Genomic DNA, 27,535 nt, shown 5'->3' with positions numbered 1-27,535 from the left:
CTCTAGCCCCCTCTAGCGGTCACAGCTGAAACTTCACAGAACACCGGGGGAGGGGAAGAGGAAGTTACCTCACAGTCGGCGTGGTGACGTCACTGCACATTCGAGTAAACATGGCGTCCGTGACAACAGGTGAGAAGGAAAAAGGCCGGGGCTAACAGTTGTTATATACGTTGTGATTCTACCATTCCAGAAACGACCCCGCTTCATCGATTTAAGAGAATGGCGGACGTTTTCGCACAGATAACGCCGCAAAATGGCCGCTAGCGCCATGTTATTCGTGACATTAGTCATCTCTCTTAGCCAATGCTAGCGCGCCGTGCTAACAGCAATTCTGTTGCTGCTAAATGGAGGACTTTGATTTGTTTGTGTATTATTATTAAGTGTAATGCAGCTACATTTATTTTAGTAGAATGTCGTGCTAACTTGTAATTTACAGTTATGGCGAACGAAAGAGACATGCTATCTGAATCACGGTGTTCATTTACACCTCATTAACACTTCATTCAAAGTGGATGACTCCCCACTCACATCAGCATGAATGTGCTGCCATTGTTGTGGCAGCTGCTGCTATCATTTTGCACCGAGCATGAGACGTGGATATAAATAACCTCCAGTTGCTTGTGGGCTGCTTGTGTCACAACATATAACCTTAGCTTAGCTGTCTTTCTCTGCTCTGACCGCTACTGTAAAATGATGCTTTCAGTGAGTCCTACTGGTGAGTGTCTTTATGCTAAAGTAAACCTAAATGATCAAAGTTAGAGAGCTCCACGTCTCTAGTTCATCCATCCATCCATCCATCCATCCATCCATTTTCTACCGCTTGTCCAATTTTTTGGGGTCGCGGGAGGCTGGAGCCTATCTCAGCTGCATTCGGGCGGAAGGCGGTGTACACCCTGGCCAAGTCGCCACCTCATCGCAGGGCCAACACAGATAGACAGACAACACTCACATTCACACACTAGGGCCGATTTAGTGTTGCCAATCAACCCTATCCCCAGGTGCATGTCTCTAGCTCAGTGCTTTTCAAATATTTCCACTGTAACTATAAATAGTATCATTGGTCGCTAAAATTGTTATAAGTACACCTCTGCGTTAGGGCTGGGCGATATGGACGAAAAAGTATATCTCGATATATTTTCACTTATACTCGATATTCGATATATATCTCGATATATTTTTTACTTAAATCTGTGGCCTAGTGCAGTGGTTCCTAACCTTTTTTCAGTGATGTACCCCCTGTGAGCATTTTTTTAATTCAGGTACCCCCTAATCCTAAACCGTAAATCCCATTAACACACATTCTTCGGAATACTGTCTGAATTTTGCCGGTTCTGGTTTGGCCTTCTTTGGCACATGTTCCTCCTTGTTTTCAGCTGCATTACTGCTACGCTTTAACCAAGCCTCCATTGTTTTCTACATCGATAGTTGATTGACAGTTGGTGCCGTGTGGCACCGCCAGGTAGGGTCAAACCATCATGGCATGGGGGAAACTCTGGGTTTATGGTAATGAATGGAATAGCCTACTTGATTTTATGTTCAGTTTGTGAAATTACATTCATATTTTGTTGAAGTATTATTCAATAAATATATTTATAAAGGATATTTTAATTGTTGCTATTTTTAGAATATTTAAAAAAAATCTCACGTACCCCTTGGCATACCTTCAAGTACCCCCAGGGGTACGCGTACCCCCATTTGAGAACCACTGGCCTAGTGGTTAGAGTGTCCGCCCTGAGATCGGTAGGTCGTGAGTTCAAACTAGGGCTGGGCGATATGGCCTTTTCTTAATATCTCAATTTTTTTTAGGCCATGTCACGATACACGATATATATATCTGGATATTTTGCCTTAGCCTGGAATGAACACTTGATGCATATAATCACAGCAGTATGATGATTCTATGTGTCTACATTAAAACATTCTTCTTCATACTGCATTAATATATGCTCATTTTAATCTTTCATGCAGAGAGGGAAATCACAACTAAGTCAATTTACCAAAAGTGTATTTATTAAGCAGTGGCACAAACATTCATGTCATTTCCTAAACAGAAAGTGCAAGATTGTCAGAGACATCTTAAAACAAGCTATTAGTGCACTTTTGTGCATGATGTCACTAAGATGACTTATCAAAACAACACTAAATTAAAGTGCACTTCTTGTACAGAACGCCACTACAATAGTTTAAAAGAAATAAAGTGCACTTTTGTGCATGATGTCACACAAGATATTTAAAAAAGTGTCAAATAAAAATGAGCTGCATAATACAAAATCATGTAGGGTATGTCCTTCGCTATGTGGTAGGTTCCTGCGGACGTTATCTCCTTCTGTTGTTGACTATTTTTTTCATACGGTGTTGATGTGGAAATGGTTGCTTGGGCATTTTGTGGGTGTGGCACCGGACGGAGATGTTGACATGCAGCGTTTCAAGCACTCCTTTTTTTCTAGCGGGTGACTTTTCAAATGATGCTACAAATTAGCAGTAATGCTACTTTTTATTGCAACGCTTTTGCCGCATGCTTGACATATTACGGTTGTCTGTTCAACATCTTCCTGCTTGAAGCCAAACCACCGCCAGACGATGGACCCCGTGCTGTTTTTCTTGGGGATTAATTCTTCCTTCATTTGTTACCAGATTCGCACCTTCTCTCTCTTGTATTACCACTCGCACCACTCCGTTATCATCACAGCTAACGTTACCCATTCCGCTACCTCTCTGCTTGGCGAGGGCGTATGACGTTGCACGCGCGACATGATGTGACGTATGTAAGAAGGTGCGCTTGTTTTATGTCTCTGTGAGAAGGAGAGACAAGAAAGAGTGATAAAAGCCTGTAGTGTAATGCCCGCAGTTAAAAGCAACTGTGTGAGAACGTATACTCTAATATCACGATATAGTCATTTTCTATATCGCACAGAGACAAACCCGCGATATATCGAGTATATTCCATATATCACCCAGCCCTAGTTCAAACCCCGGCCGAGTCATACCAATGACTATAAAAATGGGAGCCATTACCTCCCTGCTTGGCACTCAGCATCAAGGGTTGGAATTGGTGGTTAAATCACCAAAAATGATTCCTGGGTGTGGCCACTGCTGCTGCTCACTGTTTCCCTCACCTCTCAGGGGGTGGAACAAGGGGATGGGTTAAATGCAGAGGGTAATTTCTCCACACCTAGTGTGTGTGACTATCAGTGGTACTTAACTTTGAACTATAAACTCGACATTCAATATATATCTATATATATTTTCGGTGAAAGTATACATATAAAGATATACATTTTTGAGCGAGTTTCAGTGCTTAGCTGTCTTTCACTGCTCTGACCGCTACTGTAAAATAATGCTTTTAGTGAGTCCTACTGGTTTGTGTCCTCTTTGCTCTATTTGATAAAGTAAACCTAAATGATCAAAGTTAGAGAGCGCCATGTCTCTAGCTCAGTGCTTTTCAAATATTTTCTGTTAGAAATATTTCGCGCCCCTTCTACTGTAACTATAAATAGTATAATTTGTCTCTAAAATTGTTATAAGAACACCTCTGCATTAGGGCTGGGCGATGTGGACGAAAAAGTATATTTCGATATATTTTTATCTAAACTCGATGTTCGATATATATCTCGATATATTTTCCGGTGAAAGTATACATATATTCATTTTTGAGTGAGATTCAGTGAAATTGAAGTGAATGACAAGTGTACTGTAAACACTTTTATTAAGCCAGTTAGTCAAGATGGGTATTAACAGCACAGAAAATAAACTGTTTAAGTAGCATAGAATTACATAACATAAATAAAATAGAAAAATATTCTTTCTACATAAAATAAATAACATAGCTATGCAAATAATACAAAATGTATCAAACTAAGATAAAAAAATAAATTTGCAGGCAGGCACTTTTAAATTCCCAGTGGAGGATGTAATGGACTGTCACACACGTACGGTTCTGGTCAGCGCCAAGTAAGTGACTTGACTTCATTGTGCAGCTATGATCTTCCTCACTTCACCGTACATTTTTGTCAGCATTTCTCCTGCGAAATATACCCGGCTTGGAAACTGGAGAACAGTTTTCAAGATCAAGATTCAAGATGCTTTATTATTGTCCATTCTTTAACATGTACAAGACACATAAGAACTGAAATTTCATTTTCGGCACAGTGCCACTAAGAGCAGACATACGTTGCAAGGGGACAAGATGGAACCGCCAACGGATCAGCCACTTACAGCGCTCCTTAAAAAAAGGGGGAAGAGTAAAAAAAGTATCAGTCTAAGGCTGGACCCTCGGGAGGGGTCCAGACTGAGTCCAAGGAAAAAACCTCACATAGCATAGCACACATAAACATGATACATGTAGTCACAACAACTCGCAACAGAGGGGGGGGGGATTTGGGGCCCTGGAGGCCGGCTGCCGCTATAAAGCACTACTCAGCCGTCCACAACCCCGAAGAGGAATTAAGCAATTTGATTTGGGCTTACATGGTAAACAAGTCAAATGAAAGTTCTATCCAGACGCGTACATTTGTCCAAATGTGGCCAAGTAGACGCATTGTGGGTTTCCTGGACGTCGTCTACATCACTAAAAGAAACATCTAAAGAAGAGAATCCCTCTGCCATCTTCCACTAATTTTTTTAATATATAAATCACCCGCTTGAAAGTTCCCTCTTCTCTTCTCCGACTCTTGTCCTCATTTGGGATGTCTGTTGTGATTTCCCTTTCTGGTTCCATGACCCGCCCTATCTTGCCTCTGATTGGCCTGTCCCTAATGTTTTGCCTTAATCTCCACCAATCGTCACTCATCATAGTAAACAACCAACCAACCAATAGTCCTTCTCACTATTTGAGAAGGACTCTTCTAGGTGACTGACAGATAGTTGACAACGCTCCAGGCTTCATTTAAGGATGTGCAGCGAAGCCTTTTGTGGTTGGGTTCATTTATCCAGGGGCCGTGATGAAGGTTGTTTTTCTTCCATGACGCAAGCCTCGGCGATATGGCCTGAAAATAAAATCGATGATTTTTTTCACATTATTTAAAAAAAAATTCTCCAAATATTTCCCTACTTTTTAAAGAAACCAATGAGTACAAATGACTAAGATAATTCTAAACAAAGTTTTTCTTTTATTTGATCAGAAACTATTTGTGCATACACTGCATCTTACCTTTAACAAACCTGTAATTTGAATAATGTTTTTTTTAGACCAGATATAAATTGTACTTTTAATGGAAACATTTTAAAAATACTAAATTAATTCCTCTTGGAAGCTATACTTGTGTCTTAAATTAAATACATCTAATACCAAAAATTTAGCATTGCACTTTGCATGCAAAGGAAATAATAAACTCCGACGTTGAGGTTATCCATTCATACATTTTCTACCGTTTGTCCCTCTAGGGGTCTCTGGTGTGCTGGAGCCTATCCCAGCTGCATTTGGCCGGAAGGCGGCGTACACCCAGGACACCCAGATAGACAACATTCACAATAAAGTGCAAACTTAAAAATGAAAATGTAGTGTTATACAAGTAAAACATTGAGAGGACTATAGTTTCAGTAAGAGGACGCAGACTTTTTCATTCACACATCTTGGCGATGTGCAGAGCGACTGCTTTAGTAATCGTTCTCCACTGTGCTTCTTTCTCATCATACATACCCGATGTAAATGATTCCACCACAGTAAGCTGCTTTTTAGCCAGAGATGGTTGTTGTTACGGTCTTGTGCGCCTCGTAAAGACTTGCATTTCCCGCACTCCACTGGAGGCTTCGGTTTCAGATACTGCAGTAAGTTACCGTATTTTTCGGACTATAAGTCGGTTTTTTTCATAGTTTGGCCGGGCTCCAGTGCGATTTATATATGTTTTTTTCCTTCTTTATTATGCATTTTCGGCAGGTTCGACTTATACTCCGAAAAATACGGTAGTTGTGCTACTTCCTTTTTAAACAAACTTTGCAGCGTGCAGTCATTTGTTCCACGCCTGTTTCCGCAAAGCCAAACTTTGACAACACTTAGCGATGTTTTGCAAGGTGTGTAAATCTCTGCTAAGGAAATAAGGAGGACAGTGGAAGCCTCGGAAGCTCCTGGGGGCAAAAAGTACAAAAGGGGAAAAAAGTGCTTTTTTACATTTGTAATATAGTCTGCAACAAAAACCACAAATTTAGCAATAAAATCGATATATCACTCAGGCTTACCATGACGTTATGAAAATTCCGAACTTGTCTCACAAGTAGTGCAAACAAGTTCTCATAAGCGTGCATTGTTATAAGTTAAAACATAAATAACTCATTATAAATATTTTTACTAATTAACTAGTGAAGCGAGTGGTAAATGAGCAGGATTAATTGATTGCTAACACTTTTTTTCCTCTCCACATAAGCCACCTCAGAGTGGATCCAGTTTTTCAAGGATGCTGGGATCCCAGCCGGCCTCGCTGTTACTTACGCAGTATCCTTTGTGGATAACAGGTAATCCATCTCCTGTTTTACTCCATTATGGTTTTTCAATGCAAAACATCAGCAAACAGGGTTCCCACTTGTTCTCTAAAACATGCAACATTTCCAGTAATTGACAACATATGGCAATTGTGAAAAACATTTTTAAATGTAGTGAAAACGATTAAAGTGGCAATGATTAAGTTATCCTGGAAAATGTTATATCCTCTCCCTGTCTTGTGGGTCAGTGCGAACAAGGGGAAAGTTATGCACGCATGTTATGCGCTGCTCTGCTTTTAGAGCAAAGCCCCATGTGACGCAACCAACAAAACATGTTTGCCTCTCTGCTTAGAGCAGTTCTGCAACCCAGTGCTTCCAGTTGACTTTGTTGTTAGAATGTGTCACTTTTCAGACCCTGCTAAGGACTTGGGGCCCCATTGCTGTGATGTTACCGACATCACGTCCGGCTCACGTCCCATGTTTGTGTTGTTTTCGGCTTTATGAACCTTTCAAATCGGGGAAAGGAGAAAACGTTTCTTCAGAGTTCCTCGACAAGTTATCAAAAAGGGCGGAAAAGTGCAAGATTTGTGGAAGTGATGACGAGAAAGTCATGCAACTTACACTCTAGTCTAGAGGTGTCCAAGGCCTTTTTTACTGAGGGCCACATTACAGTTATGTTTGGCTCCAGTGGGACGCTTCTTACAGTGAATACTATTATTATACAATTTTTTAATGCATTATATTAGTAGATTTAAAAAAAACTAAAATGTCAAAAAAAATATGGTAAGTTGCAATAATTTCACCTCAAAAGGTAGTGTGTATTACTGTAAATGGAAAAACAGTACTGCTGTTTTCATGGTTATAAAAAAAAAAGGCAGCTCAGTTGCCAGAATTTTACTGTAAAATGTAAATTTGTTTTTTTACAGTAAATAAAAAAAAAAAAAAATTACAGTAAAATTTGGCTGCCAGTATTATTTTTTTACTGCAACAACTGTAGATGTTTTGGTATATTACTGTAAATGTCAAAATGACACCACAGTTTATTACAGTAAAAAAAGTACTTTTTTTTTTCATTTACAGAAAAATGCTCTAAAAACCACAGTAAATTTCACAATTTTACCATGAAATCTATTGCTACTTTTACATTGCACAATTTGATGGATAACTTGCTTTGAAATCATTATTATTAGTATTTATTTCTATTTAAAAATGGTTTGAATGTTTGATAATACAAACCCTGTTTCCATATTAGTTGGGAAATTGTGTTAGATGTAAATATAAACGGAATACAATGATATGCAAATCATTTTCAACCAATATTCAGTTGAATATGCTACAAAGACAACATATTTGATGTTCAAACTGATAAACATATATTTTTTTTGCAAATAATCATTAACTTTAGAATTTGATGCCAGCAACACGTGACAAAAAAGTTGGGAGAGGTGGCAATAAATACTGATAAAGTTGAGGAATGCTCATCAAACACTTATTTGGAACATCCCACAGGTGAACAGGGAAATTGGGAACAGGTGGGTGCCATGATTGGGTATAAAAGTAGATTCCATGAAATGCTCAGTCATTCACAAACAAGGATGGGGCGAGGGTCACCACTTTGTCAACAAATGCGTGAGCAAATTGTTGAACAGTTTAAGAAAAACCTTTCTCAACCAGCAATGCAAGGAATTTAGGGATTTTACCATCTACGGTCCGTAATAACATCAAAGGGTTCAGAGAATCTGGAGAAATCACTGCACGTAAACAGCTAAGCCCGTGACCTTCGATCCCTCAGGCTGTACTGCATCAATAAGCGACATCAGTGTGTAAAGGATATCACCACATGGGCTCAGGAACACTTCAGAAACCCACTGTCAGTAACTACAGTTGGTCGCTACATCTGTAAGTGCAAGTTAAAACTCTCCTATGCAAGGCAAAAAACGTTTATCAACAACACCCAGAAACGCCGTCGGCTTCGCTGGGCCTGAGCTCATCTAAGATGGACTGATACAAAGTGGAAAAGTGTTCTGTGGTCTGACGAGTCCACATTTCAAATTGTTTTTGGAAACTGTGGACGTCGTGTCCTCCGGACCAAAGAGGAAAAGAACCATCCGGATTGTTATAGTCGCAAAGTTGAAAACCCAGCATCTGTGATTGTATGGGGGTGTGTTAGTGCCCAAGACATGGGTAACTTACACATCTGTGAAGGCACCATTAATGCTGAAAGCTACACACAGGGTTTGGAGCAACATATGTTGCCATCCAAGCAACGTTACCATGGACGCCCCTGCTTATTTCAGCAAGACAATGCCAAGCCACGTGTTACATCAACGTGGCTTCATAGTAAAAGAGTGTGGGCACTAGACTGGCCTGCCTGTAGTCCAGACCTGTCTCCCATTGAAAATGTGTGGCAAATTATGAAGCCTAAAATACCACAACGGAGACCCCCTGACTGTTGAACAACTTAAGCTGTACATCAAGCAAGAATGGGAAAGAATTCCACCTGAGAAGCTTAAAAAATGTGTCTCCTCAGTTCCCAAACGTTTACTGAGTGTTGTTAAAAGGAAAGGCCATGTAACACATTGGTGAACATGCAGCTTTCCCAACTACTTTGGCACGTGTTGCAGCCATGAAATTTTAAGTTAATTATTATTTGCAAAAAAAAAATAAAGTTTGAGTTTGAACATCAAATATCTTGTCTTTGGAGTGCATTCAACTGAATATGGGTTGTAAATGATTTGCAAATCATTGTATTCCGTTTATATTTACATCTAACACAATTTCCCAACTCATATGGAAACGGGGTTTGTAGATTCATCGGTCGCGACAATGCAGCATTAAAGTAAGCTGCAATTACCAGCTTTTACGTGACTGCATGTTGCACGTCCGTGTTATTGTGAACATCATGCCACGATTAGATGAAAATAATACTCTATCCTACCTTCTCTTGTCCCTCAAACCAAGTTGTAATGTCGCAATGGCGCCATCTTTTTCGCTAATCCAATTTTGAATTGGTTCATGTTGACAATACAGTCCCATGTAAAATGTGGGCGAATAAACACGGAAATATTTGTTATTTATTTGTTTAAGTATTCAGGCGACAGGGCGTGAGATGAGAAAGGCTGACACAAGAGGCTGCAGCTAACAGCATAGGGAGAGGAGGCTGACCGACATCAGATACTAGGATGCCCACATAAGTACGTCCGTCAATCTGTGACATCACAAATAGCCCGTTGTTAAAAAAAACACTGCAAAACACAACATTCAAAGAAACCAAAACTGCGTGCAAGGCTAGCTCATGCCAAAATATATGAAGCTTATGATTTGACGCTTTGGCATTATTTAACATGAGTGTATAACATTGTAACACTTATACGTAAGAAAAAAGGAAAATCATCATTAGTCTCCCCTGTTTTAACTAAAATCCTCAGCTTTTTTTCTAGGTTTAATACATTTTCACCCTGTAAGTTGCATATAGTGTTGGGAGTATGTAATGTCCGACCTTTTCTGTGGCCATCAATGCATCAGGAGCTCATCCTGGTGTGTGTGTTGGCTGGAGTAAAAGAAGACCGTTGAGTGTCAAGAGAAAAAAAAAGTTTTTGTTGCTCTTGTTTACAGTGTCCAGTTTTGCAATAAAGCGATTCATGATGGACCACCTGCTCATCATACTTAAGTCACAGTCGATGCTACAATACAGTCCGTCCCTTAAAACTGTCTTCATGGCTTTTCTTTGTTCCCGCCAACTTCCAGGTGCTGCGGTTGTAATTATGTGGTTTTGTTATCGTGAAAAATAAATATTTTTATATTAACATTTGCTAATAGATATTAATTGTTAAATGCCGCATCGCGATGCATCGGAAAAATCAATGATTCTGCAATCTTCACAACCCAAGAGGACATGGGAACATATTCGTGGGGACGGCGTGGCGAAGTTGGGAGAGTGGCCGTGCCAGCAATCTGAGGGTTACTGGTTCAATCCCCACCTTCCACCCATCCTAGTCACATCCGTTGTGTTCTTGAGCAAGACACTTCACCCTTGCTCCTGATGGGTCCTCGTTAGCGCCTTGCATGGCAGCTCCCGCCATCAGTGTGTGAATGTGTGTGTGAATGGGTGAATGTGGAAATAGTGTCAAAGCGCTTTGAGTTCCTTAAAAAAAGGTAGAAAAGCGCTATACAAGTACAACCCATTTACCATATTCGTGTATGTCGTGATAACTTGTCTCTATGGCAGCGGAAAATTTCCTGAAAAAGTTCTGGAAAATAATCTCAGAGTAAGAGTGGGAACCCTGGAAAATGGTCAGATTGCCGAATCTTGTGATCCAAATGTCAACATGATTCGTAATGCGGATTATGCACAAGAATAAAAGTGTTTGCTGTTTGATATTACAGAATTCAAAAGAACATGCTGATGGACCTGAGCAAGGACATCATGATGGACCTCGGCATCACTGTTGTTGGTGACATCATTGCCATTCTCAAACACGCCAAGCTTGTCCACAGGCAGGTAGGATCCCATTTTAGGAATTGATGAAATGTTGACCATGGTCACTTGGTCAGAACTAAAATCTATTACAGGTGGTGCAGTGCGGTGTGGTTTTCACTGTTTCCCGCTATACTTTTTAGAAGGAGAAAACTTGACCTAGAGAAAATTGGCATTATTGGATTGTAGCGTCTCTTAACTCAAGGGTGTCAAACTTGTTTTCATTGAGAGCCACATTGCAGTTTTGGCTGCCCTCAGAGGGCCGACCGCTTGTAACATTAATAAAAGAAACATACATGTATGTATAAGGATTTGCTACATGATATTGTCACATGATTGCCTATACATTTGATTAGTATATGTATATTTTACCTACACTGTAAGAAAAACAAATCTGTGGATTTTGCAGTAAAAAAAATGGCACAATTTTACCATAATATTTACGGTATATTGGTCACACTGTATTTTACTGTAAAATTCTGGTGATTGAGCTGCCAGTTTTGGGGGTTTTTTGCATAAAAAATATGTTTGCTGTTTTCACAGTGTATTACCGTACTGTAAATAATTATGGTAGGATTCTGAAGACTAAATTGTTGTTTTGTTTAGTTTTTTTAAGTGTACAATTTGATGGATAACTTGCTTTGAAATCATATGTTAAGCAGATATTTATGAATGTTTTTACCCCAAAATGTTTTCGAATGTATGATAATATAATATCTGTTGTATTATTAGATATATAAAGTTTAAAAGTAGGGATGTCCGATAATGGCTTTTTGCCGATATTCAGATATTGTCCAACTCTTTAATTACCGATACCGATATCAACCAATACCAATGTATACAGTCGTGGAATTAACACATTATTATGCCTAATTTGGACAACCAGGTATGGTGAAGATAAGGTCCTTTTTTAAAATTAAAATAAAATAAGATAAATAAATTAAAAACATTTTCTTGAATAAAAAAGAAAGTAAAACAATATAAAAACAGTTACATAGAAACTAGTAATTAATGAAAATGAGTAAAATGAACTGTTAAAGGTTAGTACTATTAGTGGACCAGCAGCACGCACAATCATGTGTGCTTACGGACTGTATCCCTTGCAGACTGTATTGATATATATTGATATATAATGTAGGAACCAGAATATTAATAACAGAAAGAAACAACCCTTTTGTGTGAATGAGTGTAAATGAGGGAGGGAGGTTTATTGGGTTGCTGCACTAATTGTAAGTGTATCTTGTGTTTTTTATGTTGATTTAATAAAAAATAAAAAACGATACCGATAAAAAAAAAAAAACAATACCGATAATTTCCTATATTACATTTTAAAGCATTTATCGTCCGATAATATCGGCAGGCCGATATTTTTGGACATCTCTATTTAAAAGATATATAAGTGCATGCAATACATTTTTTTCTTTCAAAATATAAAAAGAAAGAAGATAAAGTACTTTATTGATGCATATTATTTTCAGGCTTTTCGCAGGCCATTCAAAATGACGTGGCGGGCCTTGAGTTTGACACCTGTGTCTTAACTGGACTTACCAGGCTTCCTAATGTTGTGCGGTGACACACTGCTTAAGTGTTACCAAAACCCTTTTGCGACTCATTCCCCATTCAGGACATGTGCAAAATGGCCACAGAAGCCATCAACTCAGGACAGACCAGCGTGAAAGCAGAGCTGAGAAGAACTGCCAATACTCGTAAGTAACTTCTCAGAGCTTAACAATTACACTTTGCACCATCCAAAGTAACCATAATACCATTTAAGATACCCATTTAAGTTTTGACAACAGGGAAAATTGTAGTTAGAAGACAATCTTTGTGTCTACTCCCAGCTGCTACTCGTATGATAGCCAACGCTCTGAGCCACGACTCGCCACCAACCACCCCAGCCCGTCGACCCGACAACCGCCTCTCAGTCACTGTGTCCAACGTGCCAGCAAACAAGAATAGCAAAGCAGGTAAACACCAAGGTAATGTTCACGTGTTTCCCACACCGTTTCATTGGTTAGACCCACCACCTTTGTTCCTCAGTTGTAAGTCAGCCGGCAGACGAAGGGAACGAGTTGGCAGCCGCGAAGCACCGGCGTGTGACCGCAGAGATGGAAGGCAAGTACATCATCAACATGCCCAAAGGCACCACGGCACGCACACGCCGCATCCTGGCTCAACAGGCCAAGAAAGGTAGGCCTGAACCAGTAGGCTGGGCGTCTCGCGGAATGATGCTGAATGCGGCTATTCAACTAATCAATACTAAAAGTAGTACTCACCAACTCTTCTCTTCTAAAAGTCCAACCAAAATGTTGGCATGCTATCCGTCACTTTTCTCTTGCTCACACCCCACTAACCACTCTCACATTCTGTAATGGTTTAAAATTGTAGCTCCACATAATTAGGTACACTTGCACTATCCAATATGACAGCTGTCTTAACTTTGTATGATGTTCAGGAATGTGAAATTTCCGCGGAAACACGGATATCCGAGTTTTTAAACATTAATTTTCATGTCAAAATGTCACTTCGCGTTTAAAAAAAAAAAAATATCATTAAAAATGGGTTCTAGACAAAATGTGTTGAACGCTCGCCTCAGCCGCAGATAGTCGCTGTTCCTCTTTTCTTAAACTCCGCGCTGAGTTACAGGACAGAGCGATGATCAGGAGCACTGAAACAAAGTAGCTAGTTGGCTAATCATTTAGCTCGCTGACTTGTTGTCGCCTCCATTCGCTCTCCGTGCCTCAATGTCGGCAATGACGGCTGTCCACTTTGCTGCTAATGATATTTGGATGATAACAATCCAAATACTGTTAGTTCCGAACCAGATTCATAAGTAGCCATTGAGAAGGTTTATTTTTGACGTGAGGGATTGTAAACAGAGGTCGCAATATCGAAAGTGTATTACCCAAGGGGGCGTGGCTACAGGATAGAGTAGCCAAATGGGAAATGTTTTCTGAAGTGTTATAGAATTTTACAATTTTCAATTAAATAATGTTAGTAAATTATCTACTAAATTTTTTTTTAAACAAATCTGTGGTACATTACATGGAACATATAAGTGTCAAAAAGACAGCCAAAAGAAGTTGGCAGATGAGAATAAATCTAATGGGAAATTATAGTGTAGAAATGTACCCAATTGCAAGAAATGTAGTCTTGATTTAGAAAATTTTCTATCGGGTTTTGCGTCGCTGTACTTCGCGCTGATAGAAGGTTTCCTCTCTCTTTTTTTTCCTCAATTTTCCTCTTTTTCTCAAAGGGTGCTCACATCCCTGGATATCAGATCCTAGGAGGATGCCGTACACTTGTACGTCACTGCAAACTAAAGCTACTGGAATATACAACATCCAACTAACATCTTTAAGTCTTTATGCAATTTAAAATGCATTTTGTCAAATTTGTACATTTTACAAATGTAAATTTGTAATAAAAAGGCTAAATAAACTATATCTTAGGGCTGGGCAATTATATGATTGTGATACATTTGAGGTTAATTACGGTGATCAGCTCTGAGCATACTACCTCGTTCAAACATGGCGGACATGTCCGTGACAACAGCAAATCAGATGACCTTTTCCCGCTCCTCTTCTGATTGAAAGTTACCGCGGAAGTAAACAGAAGGAGCAATTCATGTAAAATGCCAAAGTTAGGGCCTGTTGCATGAGAAATATAATTTTCATTTTTAAAGTTTTGCTTACAAAAGCAGCATTTTTAAAACAATCCCATTTACATGGAGGGGCATTACAAAAAAAAGAAAGTCTTGTTTGTTTTACCGTTTATGTTGAAACTCTTAATTGCAGTTTTCAAAAACCACCCCTTTAAGACCCTTTTTTCAAGTTTACATAGTATAAATGTTCGATATTTGCTTTCTCACTGAAAAAGCAACTATCGAAAAAATGGGGAGAAAGAATACTATCCAACACTTTATTTCCGATAGTGATATTGACCGATATAGGCAGACGCTCTTCACTCATACTAATGCCACGTCACATGTATTTTTGTGTCCCAACAAAATAATCATTAAAGAATCTTGCCCGATTGAGAAGGCCTGATTATCTACTGCGGTGCTTCTTAATTATTTTTTGTCATGACAGATATTTTTCCCTGAATTTAATTACTATTGAGAACTTCATAATATGTATCTATTTATCTGTACAATGCACTGTGTGGTTAACATTCTTCTTCTTTATTTATTTTTTTGCCTCGATTAGCTATGCAGTGCTGTATACGCTTAGCCTTTTCACTAGTAGCACATGTGCTACTAAATGACAAAAATTTGTACCACAAAAAAATAGGAGGAATTTGAAATGTCTTAAATATCACAATATTATTATGAACACTCAAACAAGGTACACATGTACACTCATACATATAAACATATTGCCATAATAATGCCTACTGTTAGGCTCAATTAAACACAGAGAACATTCCTAAACTGTGCTAGCACTGTCGCTAACACTAGTGTAGGGCTGGGGGATATGAACCTAAACTCATATCCCGGTATAGTTTGGCCCATAAACTAACCCATAAATGCAACTATCCGTTGACGTAACTAAATACCTCCACCATGCTTTGATTTTGAATGTTTAATACTGATGGGGATCCCAAATACACAAAAACAAGTACCAACAAGTACAGTGGCGGGCCGTGAGTTTCCCACATAGGCCTTCAGTGATGTCCGACTTCAAGGATTACCTCTCAAAATACCATAATTGATGTGACCACATGATCATTGCTGGAGAAATACTATACAGAAACACATTTACGCCCTACTGAGGATTGAATCACCTCAACAGTGTACAAAACGGGTTATTTTCTAGCGCATTTAAAAATCAATAAACCCGCATCAGCAATTAAAACCTATCTTATGCGTTACTGTCAAAATTTAAATTGCAAAAAACATATTAAACATGAAAAAATAATGAAATAAAATATTTTAACTCACAATTTGTACAACCCACACGAGCTTCCAGGGTTGGCCGACATGCTGTCACAAGATGTAGTTTCTCTTTTAATATCCTTCTTGAAAATGGCCTTGCAAATACAGGTAAAAGCCAGTAAATTAGAATATTTTGAAAAACTTGATTTATTTCAGTAATTGCATTCAAAAGGTGTAACTTGTACATTATATTTATTCATTGCACACAGACTGATGCATTCAAATGTTTATTTCATTTAATTTTGATGATTTGAAGTGGCAACAAATGAAAATCCAAAATTCCGTGTGTCACAAAATTAGAATATTACTTAAGGCTAATACAAAAAAGGGATTTTTAGAAATGTTGGCCAACTGAAAAGTATGAAAATGAAAAATATGAGCATGTACAATACTCAATACTTGGTTGGAGCTCCTTTTGCCTCAATTACTGCGTTAATGCGGCGTGGCATGGAGTCGATGAGTTTCTGGCACTGCTCAGGTGTTATGAGAGCCCAGGTTGCTCTGATAGTGGCCTTCAACTCTTCTGCGTTTTTGGGTCTGGCATTCTGCATCTTCCTTTTCACAATAGCCCACAGATTTTCTATGGGGTTAAGGTCAGGGGAGTTGGCGGGCCAATTTAGAACAGAAATACCATGGTCCGTAAACCAGGCATGGGTAGATTTTGCGCTGTGTGCAGGCGCCAAGTCCTGTTGGAACTTGAAATCTCCATCTCCATAGAGCAGGTCAGCAGCAGGAAGCATGAAGTGCTCTAAAACTTGCTGGTAGACGGCTGCGTTGACCCTGGATCTCAGGAAACAGAGTGGACCGACACCAGCAGATGACATGGCACCCCAAACCATCACCCAACCATGCAAATTTTGCATTTCCTTTGGAAATCGAGGTCCCAGAGTCTGGACGAAGACAGGAGAGGCACAGGATCCACGTTGCCTGAAGTCTAGTGTAAAGTTTCCACCATCAGTGATGGTTTGGGGTGCCATGTCATCTGCTGGTGTCGGTCCACTCTGTTTCCTGAGATCCAGGGTCAACGCAGCCGTCTACCAGCAAGTTTTAGAGCACTTCATGCTTCCTGCTGCTGACCTGCTCTATGGAGATGGAGATTTCAAGTTCCAACAGGACTTGGCGCCTGCACACAGCGCAAAATCTACCCGTGCCTGGTTTACGGACCATGGTATTTCTGTTCTAAATTGGCCCGCCAACTCCCCTGGCCTTAGCCCCATAGAAAATCTGTGGGGTATTGTGAAAAGGAAGATGCAGAATGCCAGACCCAAAAACGCAGAAGAGTTGAAGGCCACTATCAGAGCAACCTGGGCTCTCATAACACCTGAGCAGTGCCAGAAACTCATCGACTCCATGCCACGCCGCATTAACGCAGTAATTGAGGCAAAAGGAGCTCCAACCAAGTATTGAGTATTGTACATGCTCATATTTTTCATTTTCATACTTTTCAGTTGGCCAACATTTCTAAAAATCCCTTTTTTGTATTAGCCTTAAGTAATATTCTAATTTTGTGACACACGGAATTTTGGATTTTCACAGAATGCATCAGTCTGTGTGCAATGAATAAATATAATGTACAAGTTACACCTTTTGAATGCAATTACTGAAATAAATCAAGTTTTTCAAAATATTCTAATTTACTGGCTTTTACGTGTATATGTGTTGTCTTGTCTAATCATAAAAGATGCAGATGAGGCGTGTGGGCTCACTTCTTAAAGTTTACTCCACAGCGTGCTCGTCCATAACATCCAGCTGCCGGCTGGCATGGCAACATTCAACAACCGAAATGTGGCTACTGTGCATGCTCTTCACTACTGTGGCATGCTGAGTAATGGAGTTCTCCTGTTACCTAGGTCATAACATCACTATATATCTGCCACCTAATCAATGTTTTTGTTTTCCTTCTTTGTGGGTCAACACATGTTAAGCTAGGCGAACACACGTCTACAACGCTAAATATATCTTGTGGTGTACCTCAGGGTTCAATACTAGGACCAACATTATTCAATCTCTATATAAATGACATTTGTAAAGTTACAAAAGATTTAAAGTTAGCATTATTTGTGGATGATACAACAGCATTTTGTTCAGGAGAGAACACACAGAAGCTAATACAAATAATAACAGAAGAAATTAACAAATTAAAAAGATGGTTTGACCAAAAACAGACTATCTTTGAATCTCAGTAAAACTGAAATAATGATATTTGGTAACAGTAGAAGAGAAAGTCAAACACAAATACAAATAGACGGAATAGACATTGAAAGAGTAAATGAAACCAAATTTTTAGGTATACTGATTGATGATAAATTGAACTGGAAATCTCATGTAAAAAATATAAAACAAAGTAGCAAGAAACACGTCAATAATGAATAACGCAAAACATGTTCTAGCCCAAAAATCACTTCATATTCTCTACTGCTTGCTGGTGTTACATACTGTATCTGAGTTATTGTGTAGAAATATGGGGAAATAACTACAAAAGTGCACTTCATTCATTAACGGTGTTACAAAAAAGATCAGTTAGAATAATACATAATGTTGGATATAGAGAACATACAAACACTTTATTTATTGAATCAAAAATACTGAAATTCCACAACATAGTGAATTTGCAAACAGCTAAAATTATACACAAAGCAAACTATAATCTGCTACTCAAGAATATACAACAATTCTTCTCAACAAAAGAGGAGAAATATAATACTAGGGAAAAATGTAATTCAAAACATTGGTATGCACGTACAACACATAAGACCTTCAGTATATCAGTATGTGGAATTAAATTATGGAATGGATTAAACAAAGCAATCAAACAATGTACTAATATGATCCACTTTAAGAAACTCTTCAAACTTAAAGTGTTTACAAAGTACAAAGAAGAAGAACCATGATAAACATTCTGAATTTATTTCATCCATCCATTCATTTTCAAATTAATCTTACTCATCTCACCATATGAAATGTAACTTACTTCACCGAGTATTATTTATTTATTTATTTTTATTGTGATTACTTATGGAGTATATTGTGAATAAATTGAAAACAGGAAGTGAACAAAAGTTTTAGCAACTGTAATGTAAAAGAGAAGGGGTAGGATTAAATAAACTCTGCTTCTTCACACTCCTTTTCGAACATGTTGAAAAGAGAAACTGGAAATTGTGATGTATCATGTTGTATGCTTGCATGTTCCAAATAAACTCAAACTCAACACTTTCTGCTAAGTTGCAACTTGTGATTGGATGCTCAATTTGGTGAGTATCCAATCACAGTCTCGTTAACATCAGGCTACCTATCAATCAATCAATCAATCAAAGTTTATTAATATAGCCCTAAATCACGAGTGTCTCAAAAGGGCTGCATGAGCCACAACGACATGCTCGGCTCAGATCCCACCTAGATATGCTACTGTCAACAACTTGTGAGCTGATTTGCTATCACAACTATCTAGCAACTGTATGTCCCTGTTTACTTACAGTGCACGGACGCCCACATTGTTGGTTCTGAAGGCAGAATTCAGGCAGATTTGGTACAGCATGGCAACATAAGCTAGCTGAATTCTGATTGGATACAAACTAAAAGTAAAAACAACAGCACTGGAAGGAGCATAATATGACATGAAGAGAATATAAATAATTATACATATTTAGGGAAATGGATGGATGGATGGATAAATAAAAAAATAATTGTATCTTTAATTATGATCATGATTTCTGGTTATGTTAGGCCAGCAGAGAAGGCCTTGCTGGCCCTGGCGGCACACCACTGAACAAGTAACAAAAGTTGGTTTTGCATAATAGGATCCGAACTTAAGAGGTGTTTTGAGATCAGAAAAAAGAAAAAGCCTTGAAAATAATATTAGAATAGTCAAATATAATCCAGCACAGGGGTTAGTGCATGTGCCTCACAATTCGAAGGTCCTGGGTTCGATCTTTCTGTGTGGAGTTTGCATGTTCTCCCCGTGAATAAGTGCGTTCCCTCCGGGTACTCCGGCTTCCTCCCACCTCCAAAGACATGCACCTGGGGATAGGTTGATTGGCAACACTAAATGGGCCCTAGTGTGTGAATGTGAGTGTGAATGTTGCCTGTCTGTATTGGCCCTGTGATGAGGTGGTGACTTGTCCAGGGTGTACCCCGCCTTCTGCCCGAATGCAGCTGGGATAGGCTCCAGCACCCCCGCGACCCTGAAAGGGACAAGCGATAGAAAATGGATGGATGGATGGATGGAAATATAATCTCCTATCTTCTTAAAAATAACATTTAGCTGTGCTCAATTCTTCAGCTAACAAAAACACAAAAAAACAAAATGTGAAATAAAGTTCCCTAGTTTAAGAGGACTTGTTTAAACGTCAGCAGCAACATGAAAATAATTGACCTTTAACAATGGTGTTTTTATCGGCAAACTTTATTTAAGGACATAAACAAAGATGTTAGCCAGGAACACCAACCTGTCAACTGATTCATGATGCTGTGTGACAGGCTGTGTTCTGAAAATTACTTTTAAAAAGTCATTAAATAGTTACTCCTTACTTTACCAAAAGAGTAATTAAATTAGTCTTTAATAAATATAATTATTTACTGTGGCAGTGTTTTTCAACCTTTTTTGAGCCTAGGCCCATTTTTGGGTTGAAAAAATGCGGAGGCACACCACCAGCAGAAATCATTAAAAAACATAACTCAGTTGACAGTAAAAAATCGTTGTTACAATTGTTGGATATGACTTTAAAGCATAACCAAGCATGCATCACTATAGCTCTTGTCTCAAAGTAGGTGTACTGTCACCACCTGTCACATCACACCCTGACTTATTTGGACTTTTTTGCTGTTTTCCTGTGTGTAGTGTTTTAATTCTTGTCTTGCGCTCCTATTTTAATGGCTTTTTCTCTTTTTTTGGTATTTTCCTGTAGCAGTTTAATGTCTTCCTTTGAGCGATATTTCCCGCATCTACTTTGTTTTAGCAATCAAGAATATTTCAGTTGTTGTTATCCTTCTTTGTGGGGACATTGTTGATTGTCATCTAATGTTCGGATGTACTTTGTGGGCGCTGTCTTTGCTCCACAGTAAGTCTTTGCTGTCATCCAGCATTCTGTTTTTGTTTACTTTGTAGCCAGTTCAGTTTTAGTTTCGTTCTGCATAGCCATCCCTAAGCTTTAATGCCATTTCTTAGGGGCACTCACTTTTTGTTTATTTTTGGTTTAAGCATTAGATACCTTTTTACCTGCTTAGTGCCTCCCGCTGTTTCTGACATCTACAAAGCAATTAGCTACCGGCTGCCACCTACTGATATGGAAGAGTATTACACGGTTACTCTGCCGAGCTCTAGACAGCACCGACACTCAACAACAACACATCATTTGCAGACTATAATTACTGGTTTGCAAAAAATATTTGAACCCAAATAGGGGAAATTAGATAATCTCCCACGGCACACCAGACTGTCTCTCACCAGTGTGCCGTGGCACAGTGGTTGAAAAACACTGTACTAGGGAAAGTAATTAATGCGTTACTTAAAAAAGATTCTAATATCTGGCCTAATGCAGTTGAAATACGTTTCGTGTAGAGTATATATATATATATATATATGAGAGCAGTGTGTACGTCTGTGTGTGCCTTCAAAGACGTGCCTGTAGCCTAGCCACCTGCTCAGTGGCCTTGTGGTTAGAGTGTCCGCCCTGAGATCGGTAGGCCGTGAGTTCAAGCCCCGGCCGAGTCATACCAAAGACTGTAAAAATGGGAGCCATTACCCCTCTGCTTGGCACTCAGCATCAAAGGTTGGAATTGGGGGTTAAATCACCAAAAATGATTCCCGGGTGCGGCCACTGCTGCTGCTCATTGCTCCCTCACCTCCCAGGGGGTGATCAAGGGGATGGGTCAAATGCAGAGAATAATTTTGCCACACCTAGTGTGTGTGTGCGACAATCATTGGTACTTTACTTCTGCTTAATAAATAGATTTATTGTGCTTCCCTGGCTGTATGTCCTTGTCAACAAACACAGTATTATTTGAATGGCAAGTTTGTCACTTTAATCATTGATTTGTTGTTCAATATTCCCTTCGATCCCTTGTAGTTACCAGTGCGCAGTGCAGTTTGTGTCGCGTTTTAAGGTGGTGAAAAAAACATTGTCTTTTACTGACCCGTTCCTCCAAATGAGACTTGGTTTCTTGCGTGTTAAAAGACTGAGTGTATGAGCTCCTCTGTGCACATGGCGCAGGAGGGAGGCGCACACAGTTTTCAGCGTGCACAGAGGGATCAGTGATACTTCCGCGTCAATCACTTGTCCATTTCATTGTGGTTTAAGTTTATTTCAAACATGCTATACAGATGGGTAAACATTTTATTCTAGTAAGATCAAATTTGGATGGATTTATTTCAGGAGCAAAATGCCAAATAAAGGGTTAAAATCAGTATTGCACTGTTTTTTTCCCCAATACTCGCACAACATATTTTTAGTCTCAAATGCAACCTAATGCTACTACTAATATTCTCTGCTCTGTACACGTGTTCCTGTGTACTTACTACTTCTACTTGGTAGAACAGCAAGCCTTTTGATTAGATTTAGCACTGCTGCCACCAAGCTTCAGGCTTGTGTATTGTTCTGGCATTAAAACTACAGTTGAGAGTACACACAAATAATGAAAATCTCCCCTGCTGCTCACGAACCACTATTTGAGAAACACTGATCCATTGCAATGCATCACTTTATATTCTGATTGAGTGCTTTGGCTCTGGGGTGACCCTTAAAAGTATTTGACTTTTTTCCCCTTAGACTCTTGTAGCGATACCTTTTATAGTTTTTTCACTACCACCCCTCTTTTCTTATCATTTGTCTGCATTAACACTTCGTATGACTCGGAGTGATTCTTTCCAGAGGTGTGATATTAGTGTTGAATTATCTCCCTCCCATTCCAAATTTCAAACACCATCCAAAGGTGAAACTTTCAAATAATTCCAGGTAATGGACACACTAAGCCACAGGTGTCAAACTCAAGGCCCGGGGGCCAGATGTGGCCCGCCACTTCATTTTATTTGGCCTGGAAATAATATGTATCAATAAAATACTGTAACTTTTTTTACTAAATGTATTATTTCTTTCTATTTTGGGAGAAAAAAAATACATGTACTCCATGTAATCGCAAATAATGTTAACTTAAATATTGTCTAATTAGGCAAAAAATATATTATCAAACATTCAAACAATTTTTAAATAGAAATAAATACTAATAATAATGATTTCAAAGCAAGTTATCCATCAAATTGTACAATGTAAAAGTAGCAATAGATTTCAGGGTAAAAATTGTGAAATTTACTGTGGTTTTTACAGCATTTTTCTCTAAATATAAAAAACAGTACCGTACTTTTTTTTTTTACTGTAATAAACTGTGGTGTTTTGGGATTTACAGTAATACAGCGAAAAATCTACAGTTGTTGATTTGCTGTATTAAAAAAACAACAACAACAAACTGGCAGCACAGGTGCCAAAATGTTACTGTAAAATTGCAATTTTTTTAGATTTACAGCAAAAAAAACAAATGTAAATTTTACAGAAAAATTCTGGCAACCAAGCTGCCTTTTTTTTTTTTTTTTACCATAAAACAGCAGTACAATTTTTCCATTTACAGTAATAAACACAACATTTTGAGGTGAAATTATTGCAACTTACCATATTTTTTTTTACATTTTAGTTTCTAAAAACATCTACTAATAAAATGCATTAAAAAAACTGTGTAATGATAGTATTCACTGTTAGAATTGGCCCTCGGGGCCAAACTTAACTGCGATGTAGCCCTCAGTTATAACGACTTTGACACCTCTGCACTAAGCTAACAGGCGTGTTGACATGACCACACGTATGGTGCATGATCAATTAATTTGCACAGAATCGAAGCATCTGATATCATTGCAGGATAATTGTCCATTTCTTATGCTAATATTAGTCAATAATATCAGCATCCCTAAGGTGACCTTTTTACTCACAATGATGCTGTTGTCATGTAAAAAATTTAAAATAACTCTGTTTTTATGCATTTTTCAATGAAGGTGGTCTCATGTAAACAGCCCCTTTTAATAACTGGTAGAAATGATGACTAATCATTTTTGAGAGTTGCTACTAGGGTTGCACAGTATACCGGTACTAGTATAGTATTGCGGTACTAATAAATAAAAAATGATACTATACTCTGTTTGAAAAGTACCGGTTCCCAATGTCGTGACATTGCTGGTTTTACGAGCAGAGGAGCATGTTCGGCAGCGCGCACACACAAAGTACTTACAAGCAGAAACAGTGTGTAGACAGAAAAGGGAGAATGGACGCATTTTGGCCTAAAAAGTAAAGATAAAGGTGAAGTTATAACACTGAAACACCCTCAGGAAGAGGTGCTTTAAAACATGGCTAGCCAGCTTGCGGCTAATGTCCATCCACAGTCTGCAGTGTTTTGATCTACTTCTAAATCACTAATCCTCGCCTCCATGGAGACAAATAAAGTACGTTCCTAACAAGTACCATTATCACTGCAGGACGAGTAATAGCTGAACTTCACTAGCTTCACTACACACCGTAGGAGGATACAATAGCTCACCGGCGTCACAATGTAAACAAATGCCATGGGTGGATCTATACCTGACATCCACTGTAATGATACCAAATACATTTAAATTCATTTTATATTTATAAACTCAGGAAATACGTCCCTAGACACATGAGGACTTTGAATATGACCAATGTATAATTCTGTAACTACTTCGTATCGGAAATGTGTGGTATCATCCAAAACCAACACAATGAAAGATACGGAGCGCTCCTGAATAACTTTTTAATCTTTGGGTTTTGGGGAAAGTAGCAAGTCTCAAGTCCAAGTGAAGTCACAAGTCATTGATGTTAAAGTCTAAGTCGAGTTGCAAGTCTCTTTACATTTTGTCAAGTCGAGTCTAAAATCATCAAATTCATGACTCGAGTCTGACTCGAGTCCAAGTCATGTGACTCGAGTCCACACCTCTGGTAACTACTTGGTATCGGATCGATACCCAAATTTGTGGTATCATCCAAAACTAATGTAAAGTATCAAAGAAGAGAAGAATAAGTGATTATTACATTTTAACAGAAGTGTAGATAGAACATGTTAAAACAGAAAATAAGCAGAAATTAACAGTAAATGAACAAGGAGATTAATAATTCATTTTTACAGATTGTCCTTTTAGTGTTGACAAAATAATAGGTAGATAAATGACACAATATGTTACTGCATATGTCAGCAGACTAATTAGGAGTCTGTGTTTGTTTACTTACTACTAAAATAAATGTTCACTATTTTATTTAAGGACAAAATTGCAATAATAAACATGTACCCTAAGATTATTTATTAAAATAATGCCATTTTTTTGTGGTCCCCTTTATTTAGAAAAGTATCAAAATGCATTTTGGTGCCGGTACCAAAATATTGGTATGGAGACAACCCCAGTTGCTGCTGATTATTCAAAACATGATCTAAAGGATTGACACTCTTGTTCCGTCTTCTTTCTTTGTGTGCTTTCAAAAGGTTTGAAGCGCACCTCTGTGTTTTCAAGACTTGGAGCTGAGGCCAAGGCGGACACGGCAGCCAACACAAAGAAGGTGAGAGCTGTCCGTCACTCTCCGTACGTGAAAATGAAAGAATGACTTAGCACGCTTCCTGTGCTTGCAGCCCACAGGCGTGTTCAGCCGTCTGGACCGAGCAGACGAATTGGAGGAGGCGCTCAGGTCGGCGAAGAAGGCGGCGAGCGCGCAGGAGGACGACAGCGACGGGGACGGCTCCGTCCTCCAGTATGCTGGCGTGCTCAAGACGTCAAACCCCTCTGTGAGGAGTGAGCACGCCAAAAAGCCGGCCCGGATCACACTGCGGCGCCTGGGAGGGAAATTTAAACAAGCCCCGCCAGAAGCGCCCACTTCCTCCTCGTGCTCCAACGGCGTCCCCCCTGCCAAAGTGAGCGTGCTTCAGAGACTGGGAAAGCTCCCCGCCACCACGCACCAGTCCGCCGTGACCGTGTCCCCTGCGGCAGCTGACACGCAGGACAACAGGGTGACCAGTACCCGGCCCAAAGCCAAGCAGAAAGGCAGCATAACGAGGTGTAAAGTCAGCAGCAGCACCAATGCTGCAGGAGGAGGAGCGGGGGACTGTGCGGGCGCCCAGATGGACTTCCAGGCTGTCAGTGTTTTTAAGAGACTGGGCGGCAAAAAAAAAAAACTCACATCCCAAACTTTTTTTTTTTAAGGACTGCAAATTGATAAGAGTTTGAAGTTTTATTTTGTGTACGGACAATGACACAATCTTTTATTTTTACATTTGGTGTCACCTAAAACCTAATTTCTACCATTTGAAACTCCTCCCCTTGTATTTTAGTGTTTGGACAGAGTCATATCTGTCACTTTAAAGAAGTAAATATCCAAGTAGTAGAAAAAGAGCCTGAGGCATAAGCATGACAGTGAAAGTATTTAGCTTTTTCCTTTGAAGGATGCTGCTGTTACAATACTCATAGTCCTCTTGAACCATATATTTCCTTTAAGTTTTTTTTCATTTAAAATCTAAACAAGTTACTTTCCCCCCTCATTTAATGCAGTCTGATTAAAACCTTTAACTAGTCAGATGGGGACGCCGTGGCACGGTTGGGAGAGTGGCCGTGCCTGGTTCTATCCCACCTTCTACCAACCTCGTCACATCCGTTGTGTCCTTGAGCAAGACACTTCACCCTTGCTCCTGATGGGTGGTGGTTAGGGCCTTGCATGGCAGCTCCCGCTATCAGTGTGGCAATGTGGAAATAGTGTCCAAGCGCTTTGAGTACCTTGAAGGTAGAAAAGCGCTATACAAGTATAACCCATTTATGTAGAACAAGCCATAGGATGACATTTGACCCCCTTTTCCCCATCACCACCTGCAACAGTGTGTTTTCAGCATTGCTCGATCATTTTTCTGCACCTCCTGCTCTTGCATTTGCAGGAATGAATACCTCTAAACCTCCTGGTCCACTTTTCTACCACTACGGAGTATTCTCTACCTGAAGGCAGCATGTTGAGTATTTTCAAAATGCAATGTATAGATTTACTAGCCTTGATTTCGCACAGACTACATCTATATGACACTCGATATTTTTCTATGTGAAAAATCCAACCTATCCCTAAATGTACTGTGAGCAGTCGTTGGTCAGCACTTGGCCAGTAGGTGCTTTGTCCCATCCAATCAAATGGTGTCACCAAACACCTGTCTTGTTTTTTAGACGTCACACTTGAATTTTGTTAAGGTTCTACACATTTAAAGTGTTTTATTGTCTCCAGAAACATAAAAAAGAACAACAAAAAAAACAGGTTCTGCATTAAAAAAAAAAAAGAGCGCCTCGTAAGAAGAATAAAAATAAGGGTCCACAAGTATTTGTCAGTTTTTTGTCACACTTGAATGAAGGTGTACGCACTCTACTCTGTAACTTTGAAATATTAAGTTCCCGATATGTATTATTTATAGGGAGATGCTTGTCATTATCATAGAACAGTGGTTCTTAACCTGGGTTGGATCAAACCCTAGGGGTGCGGTGAGTCGGCCTGAGGGGTTCGGCAGAACCTCCGTCGCGGAGTTCAAAACACGCCGACTCATCGCGTAAATAAAAACTTCGCCCTGTCGGCGTATTATGGATACCCCCAAACATTGTTCCCTCTAATTTTCCATATGTGTGAGCAAACGCAAAAATT

General features: G+C 39.2%; 1 protein-coding gene across 4 annotated transcripts; it reads left to right on the top strand.

The window, feature by feature from the left end:
* Positions 1-27,535, top strand: lg17h19orf47 (linkage group 17 C19orf47 homolog). 4 transcript variants are annotated; one of them, XM_061973043.2, is made up of 8 exons: positions 1-129; positions 6,360-6,447; positions 10,801-10,915; positions 12,516-12,597; positions 12,733-12,870; positions 12,932-13,081; positions 25,359-25,432; positions 25,503-27,535. In XM_061973043.2, exons 1-8 carry the CDS (start codon positions 111-113, stop codon positions 26,067-26,069), a joined length of 1,233 nt encoding a protein of 410 aa, XP_061829027.1. In that variant the 5' UTR covers positions 1-110; the 3' UTR covers positions 26,070-27,535. The 4 variants fall into 4 exon arrangements, with proteins under 4 accessions (XP_061829027.1, XP_061829030.1, XP_061829028.1 ...); XM_061973046.2 differs by having other exon boundaries at positions 12,733-12,858; positions 12,932-13,006; positions 25,503-27,534; XM_061973044.2 differs by having other exon boundaries at positions 12,733-12,858; positions 25,503-27,534.

The sequence above is a fragment of the Nerophis lumbriciformis genome, linkage group LG17, assembly GCF_033978685.3.
Source record: "Nerophis lumbriciformis linkage group LG17, RoL_Nlum_v2.1, whole genome shotgun sequence".
Classification (NCBI taxonomy): Eukaryota; Metazoa; Chordata; class Actinopteri; order Syngnathiformes; family Syngnathidae; genus Nerophis; species Nerophis lumbriciformis.
The sequence above is the reverse complement of the archived record's forward strand: the minus strand, read 5'-3'. Positions and strand labels throughout refer to the sequence as shown.

What these genes read in the sequence shown, in the direction of transcription:
- lg17h19orf47 (XM_061973043.2), top strand. An exon ending in CCAAGCTTGTCCACAGGCAG is followed by an intron (nt 10,916 to 12,515) that starts GTAGGATCCCAT and finishes TTCCCCATTCAG; the next exon opens with GACATGTGCAAAATGGCCAC. An exon ending in CAAAGCAGGTAAACACCAAG is followed by an intron (nt 12,871 to 12,931) that starts GTAATGTTCACG and finishes TTTGTTCCTCAG; the next exon opens with TTGTAAGTCAGCCGGCAGAC.